The 6,950-nt window shown below is 53.4% G+C and overlaps 1 protein-coding gene across 1 annotated transcript in view; it reads right to left on the reverse strand.

The window, feature by feature from the left end:
* Positions 1 to 5,998, reverse strand: part of LOC128727512 (transcriptional coactivator YAP1) — a 28,002-nt gene extending 22,004 nt beyond the window's left edge. Inside the window, exon 1 of the mRNA XM_053821431.1 lies at positions 4,533 to 5,998. Within this exon, the coding sequence (XP_053677406.1) occupies positions 4,533 to 5,374 (842 nt within the window). The 5' untranslated portion in view covers positions 5,375 to 5,998. The remainder of the gene's footprint in view (positions 1 to 4,532) is intronic.
* Positions 5,999 to 6,950: the final 952 nt, after the last annotated feature.

Genomic DNA, 6,950 nt, shown 5'->3' on the forward strand with positions numbered 1-6,950 from the left:
TGGGTTCGTGGAACACGCGTCCAATCATGCGAGAGTTGTTGTTGTTCGAACCACTCTTTGGCGGCCAAAGGACGCGATGATTAAAAGCATCCCTCTCGGCGCGGAATTAATTTCCCGCGAAATAATCAAAATAGAACCAACCGGTCGAGGGATGCGAAGGATGCCACGGATACGATCGCATGGCTGGGGGATGGAAAATATTTCACCACGCGCTACCCACGGCATAACCGCGGTTTTGGTGTTTTTTTTTCCCCCTGTGCTCAAAAATGCCACAGGATATTGCGAACCCGATCGCGCGAAACCGCACATGAACCGCCAATAAAGTCGCGCCGAAAGGAACGCATCGCTATCACGGCCTAATTGGGGTAGGTTGAAGGACCAAAAGGAAAAAGAGAGACGTGCGCTTGCTATCGAGCGGCAGGATGCGAGCACCCGTTGGGGATGAAAATTCGGGACGAACAAGCCAAATGCCTGCCATAAAAACGGCTCCAATGGAGTGGAGCTTGTTCATGAGCAAGCGAATTCCGAGAAGCATAGAGAGTTTGGCCGGTGGAAAAATGGAAGATGGCATTTTTGTTGTTCTCGTTTCATTTTGCCCTGCTCAGAAAACAGCAAAACCGGCACGTCGCCACACCAAGCGGAACGGTGTAAATCGCTGACATTCTTCGCATATTTTCTTCCCACCTACCAAAGGGAGGATCTTTAAGTTCTAGCCGTGTTTTTCCCACCACGCTCCATTGTCACCGCGGTTCTGCTCCTGCCTGATGGATGACGAATCCATCACGCGCCACGGCTTATTGGCGGCAATAATCGGGACCCACGAAAATGTGCCCCCGAAAACGGTGCACGCTCTAAATTCCATTTCCCAACGGCAGGGCATTATAAAACGCTAAAAGCGTAGCGAGACAACGCTGGCCGAAATTATTCCACCGAGGAGGTTTTTTTTTTCTTCCAAGCGCAATTCCATTAAACGAAATCGAAAGCGGAGGTCGAACTTTTGGTGGGATCGCGAGGCACCTTCGCATCCGCCCGAGTGAACCCCTTTTGTACCTTGGGAGGCTTACTCCAGCCTCCGTGTCCTTTTTCTCTAGCTGGTGAGCATTATTTACGATCGCTTCGTGGGAATCGACCAAGCGCATGCGCAAGCGATCAAGCGTGAGTAAACAATCGCAATTACTCACGGGGAAAACGGTGTTTGCTTCTTTTTCTTTTTTGGTGGGCAGAATTCGCACGGCTCACAGGAGCAATCCTCGAACGTTTTATTATAATGTTTTGCTGAATAGTCCAACAAAAAGGGACCCCCGAGAGGCAGATAATTCACTTCGCGCAGTGACGCACTCGTGTCAGGTGGTTTTGTGTGGCCACAAATAACCACCCAACCATCTAAACAAACGATCAATCGATCAAAATGCGATAAGACGTAAGAACCCCTCTTTCGAGCACGTTCAGTAGACGCTTTGAAAACGCACGCGCACCGAAACGGCTAAAGCTTCCGAAACATCGCCGGCAGCAGATGCTCCAGCCAAAAGCCCGCTGCGAGAGTTCCCATAGACTCATTACACGGTACATTCCGGCACACGGTATCCGGTTACAACGGTGCGGTAGCGTGGTTAAGGACGAGAAAAGGTTCCTCAACCCTTTTCGCGGTTTCTCGCAGCGGGCGTAATAATCATTTCGCTGATTCATTGCGCATTCAAGAACCTCTCTGGTAACCCCCTTTTTCCTTGCTCCGTGGGGCTTCGTTTTCTTCCCACCGCAAGTCGAATGCCCGACTGATTCCAGGGGTGTTTTCTTCCAGGTTCCAGGTTTACCAGGGTTGGTTTGTATCAGGTGCTGCCCTTCGCTGTTCACGTTCTGGTTGAGCGAACGGGGGATTCTCTTCTGCGTTATTCCACGCTGAGAAAGGCACCCGTCTTGACACAGCATCTTCTGGTGGCTCCAGTTGAGCCTAACGTGCGGTGAAAACGCTAAGAATCTCAGCTGTAGAAGAGTACCGAAGCACGATCAGCCATCTTCGTTCCGTGGTTCCGTGAACGCACAAGTGCTTCCAGCACTATACTTTGGAGTCATGCCAACGGTCGTGGTGTTAATTATTTGCCCTCTCGTCTGTTGGGCGAGTTTTCTGAGCAGCAGCTTGGAGCCTCATTGAAAGGGGGTCTGGAATTCCCCGTGTGCAACACCGGTCGAGAGTGGTGAAATTGTTTGCTCATCCAAATGCATGGCGAGCTTTTCGCATCTCAAGTGTGCTCTGGCCTACCACAATAAATCATCCCTGAACCCGATTAATACGGCCATGATGAAAAACTCCCGCTAAAAACCGTTCGGTTCGGTTAATGAAGCGTTCATTAAAAATAATTGCCAGTTTTTTTCCAGTGGTCCCCATTTGCGCGAAAGACCCTTCACAAAAAGCTTCCGAATCTGGCGGCACCTTCAATTGCGCGGGCAGTTCAGTTGATAGTGTCTGACGTTGTCGGTCGGGCAATCGTGTTCGCGCGTGCTATCACTCCGTCACCTTGAGCGAAAACAAAAAAATCACACACACACACAGGGCACCCTGCCGAAAAGCGAGACCAATCTTATCTTATCACTCCGGTAAGGCCCCACTCCGTCCCTAAAAAACCCGTTTTAGACATCAACCCAGTGGGGGAGAGTTTTGTTTTGCTCCAAAGACAAAAAAAAACCCTTCCGAGCGGTGGCAAGCAACGCAATAACGCGGATCGCGAAACGGAAGCAAGCTGGAACACACACACACATTACAGCATCTTCTATTTCCGGCCACATGAGGTCACTGGCCACGTCGCCACGAAACGCCATCTCTAGCACCGCAGCGATGGTGCCGGTGATAATCAAAACGCTGGGCCATCGAAGCATAGCGGGATGGTGCGGGAAATCATTCCCACCCGGAGTGCCAATCTCAGCACCCCACCCCACAGGGAAAAGGGGGTGGGGGTGGTGAGACGAGTGCGCGATATAACCATCCCTCTTTCACCCCAGCCGGACCTGAGGGGAGTTAATATTTTTCAATTATCATTATTAGCAGAATCTGGTTGTACCGTTAAGGGTACCCGGCGTTGAGGGGATGATGAGGGTTGAAAAGCAAAAGGGTAGAACCCTCGAAGCAACCACACACACACACACACACACACACACACACACACACACACTCGCGCTCGGTTGCGGCCAACACTTCCTATGTACGATCGAAAACCTCGGATCAACGGCTGCTTTGCATACATCGAGGCGATCCTACGCCAATTAAGTCTTGTTAGAGCGTGCACACGTCTCGGTGCATACGGAGTGCATCGAAACACACACACCAGGACACGAACAGACCCCTATTAGAACGCACGACCAGCGCCACGGTGGATAGGTTTCAGAAGGTTTCGAACCCGCGATCACCCCACAGACGGGGGCTCGTATTAATTCGAATGTTAATTCAACTACGGCATCTATGATTGCCCTTTTGATCCAGTCGCCAATCGACGGTGTCGGGTGTTGGGTTATCACCTCGAGTGGCGTGTCCCTTCGGGTGGCTCGATCACGGTCAATGACCAGCGCCGGTTGAGAGGGTTTTCTTCATTTTTAAGGGTCCACCTTCTCGACGAGACGCACGTGTGCACTGGACGTTTGGAAGCGCTCTCTTCAACGCTGGTACGGTGCATCGTGGCTTGAAACGTGACGCTTGAGTCAGCGGTCGTGGCGCCGTGGCCCTTTAGCCGCAAACACGTGCACGAAGGGCTGCAAACAGTGTCGTAAAAGTGCGCAGGAGACAGGTGCACGCTTGCTCATCGTAGCAAGCGTTGGCTTGAAGGTGTTTGGAACTTACTCCAAGGCCTACTTGCGGTGGTTGGCTGTGGCTGTTGATTGCGAAAGGGCTGATTTTATTTGGCAAGAACGATTCCGTCGGCCATTCGAAAACCTTTTTTCAATCCCAAAAAACCACCGTTCTGCTTGATGAGTACATTAATTTTCCCGTCCTGTGAGTGTTGGTTGCATTCGATTGACGGATGGTTTCGCTGAAAACGATCGCCCTTTTTTTGTTTTTACGATCAATGCGAAGGGCCATCGCGAAGACGTGTGAAAACACTTGCCCACAGGGTGTGCACTGATGCGTTCCGTTGGTCGATCGAAGGGTTGTGTATGCCACGCGATGGTGACGCGTTGGAACAAAGAACAACGGATTGAGCCTCACCTTCGCGTCGTTAGGCCCTTCAAACACCACCAGCATCGAGGACGTTCCAGAAGGACGTCCACGTGAAACGAATCCCGATTTTTATGGGGCCATCATCCCGGCGTCGATGGCAACAAAGTACCTTCGAGGGCAGCACGCCTTCTTAGCTAGGTTTATTTTTACCCCACCACTTGTGAAGGGCTCGGTCTGGTAGACCTCCCACCCACCCGAAGCGCTCAAGTGTTTGTTTCCGTCGTTGATCGCCTAAATTGATCCCCTCCATGTGATTAGACCCAATCCAATCGTCTGACCTTCGCGCGTAGCTCTCATTCCTTCGGGGCACCTTTAGCGCAGTACTTACTTGATGTAGTAGATCCGTCCATCCTGGGTTTTGGCCTGTTCCCAGCCCGGTGGCAGCTCGCCGAAATTCGCGTGCAAATTCGACACATCGTACGATCGTCCGCGACTGTGAAGATGCTGAATGGCCGCCTTCGAAAGGGCCGCCTGCTGCAACACGGCCGCCCCGAGGCTGCTGGCGTCGTTCTGAGCCGCCGCCGCCGCCGCAGCCGCTGCTGCAGCCGCCTTATTACTTCCGGCCGCTCCCGCACCACCACCACCACCACCACCACCAGCCGGTCCCGCTCCAGCACCACCGCCAGTGGCACCACCGGCGGCAGCTGCTGCAGCCGCCGCAGCCGCAGCTGCAACGGCCACGGCACCACCACCCAGCCCGGCCAATCCGACCGGAATCTTACCGAGCGAGGCCGGACTGCTGTGTGCGCGGCTGTGATGAATCGGCAACCCATTAGGACCTGTTGCAACACCGGCCGCTACACCGCCGAGGATCGTCGTGCCGGAACCGAACGCCGAATCGGCGGAGTTTTCCCGCGAGTGCGACACCGACGGTGACTTCGAGCCGGACGACGGCGGCATAAAGAACGACTCCGGCAGCTTCCGCATGCGGTACGGGATCTGCAGTGGCATCTTGTTGCTGAGCGTCTTGTCGAACAGCTCGTTCAGCTTATCGTTCGAATCCTTGTCCACGAGTATGATCAGGTTTTTCTTTTTGCTCGCCCCGGACGGTTCGTTTTCGTCGGCGTTTGCTGCTGCACCAGCGGCCACTGCTGCTGCTGCTGCTGCCGCTGCGGCTGCTGCTCCTGCACCGGCACCACCGCCTGCTGCACCCCCACCGTTGAATGCCATCGTAACGATCACACTGTTTCACACACACACACACGCACGGACACGCGGACACAACGGTTTATCCGGGCTTGGGGCCCTTCTCTATGCTGGGGCGCCCTTTCACCCCCCGAAGGGACGCGCGATTCTGGCTTTTCTTTTCTGGTTCTTTTTTTTTTCTTTTTGCCCTCCCTCTCCTGCTAACCGAAGGCGACTCCGGTTTTGCGAGTTCTCGCGCGGTTTTGTGGTTTTCTCGTTCTCGCACGTGGTAGCGCCACCTGGGGGTAGTTGCTTTTCCCGTTTGCTTGGTGGCAGTTGGTGGGGTGAATTTTTCCGCCGCTTCTTCGCAGGCTCCTTCACTTGCTTTGCACTCGATCACTGATCCTGAGGTGGAGTGATCACAACAAGCCACTTCGGTTTCGTTTACCGCACATATCACATCACTGTCCCTTGCACCCGTTCGAGACCGATTCGTTCAGCCTGCTGCAGCACTTTTCACCCGTGTGGGACATTCGGGGTTCGGTTCCGTATCTTCTTTTCGTTTTTTTTGCTATTCTGGGATAAAATAAGGATACAATAAGAACAAGCGCATTGCTATGAGCTCTTCTTCTGGCACCACGAGAAAAAAAAACAAACAAAATCCCTTTAAAAAATGCACTTGTTCAAACCAACGGAGTGAAGCGCGATCACTCCATCCTTTGAAGGGGTTCTCAGTGACCTTTGCGCGGTAACAAAAAGGAGCAAGATGCGCGGGCTAGTTTTGAGGTTGAGGCGTGTTTGTTTTGGCCTGCCCGTGTCCAGATGTGCTGTTTGCTTTGCTTGCAGACCCAACTCGCCGTGGGGTTTCGCCTTTCGTGTGGTGTTTTTCACTTCCTGTTTAACACGGCCCCAGCGAGCGCGGTTTCCATCCCTTGTTTGCTGTACGGCGGGTGCTTATGCGGCGAAACGTTTGCGAAACCATCCACCACCACGCGAAGATCGCGCCGCCAAATCCGAGGGGCAAAAATCGGGAGGAAAATGGATTTTCCCACACAGCCCAAAAAAAAAGCCCTCTCCCTTACAACGCCACCGACAACGGATTGTGTGTTGTTTTCGCAAACAACTTTGCTTTGTGAGCACCGTAATCACTTGCACGAACGGGGAAACGACAGACCACAGAACGAGAAATACGCAACCGATCAGCTAGCACGATCCTGGCAGGAAGGCGATGATCGCGATCCCGATTCGCGCACACTCACTCAACCACCCGTCTAAGGAGGGGGTTTGCATCTGTGGTAGCGTCAGCGCGCACTCTAGCAAACGGCACCGGAGCGAACGACAACCCGAGAAAGCCGGCAGCCCAACAGCACATGCGATGCGTACGCGGTTCCGTGCCTAAATTGACCTTTCTGCGGCTGCCTTTATGCCCAGTGTGTGCCGAGAGAGAGAGAGAGAGACCGCTGGTTGGCTCTTTCACTCTGCATCATACTTGCTCTCTTTCACTCTCATCAAAGCAACCCTTCTCGCCGTACTGCACCACAGAGCGTGCGAGCGAGATAGCGCACGTGTCAGAGAGAGAGCGAGCGAGCGAGCGAGCGAGTGTGTGTTCATTTCGAGAGAG

Source organism: Anopheles nili, chromosome 3 (assembly GCF_943737925.1).
Source record: "Anopheles nili chromosome 3, idAnoNiliSN_F5_01, whole genome shotgun sequence".
Taxonomy (NCBI): domain Eukaryota; kingdom Metazoa; phylum Arthropoda; class Insecta; order Diptera; family Culicidae; genus Anopheles; species Anopheles nili.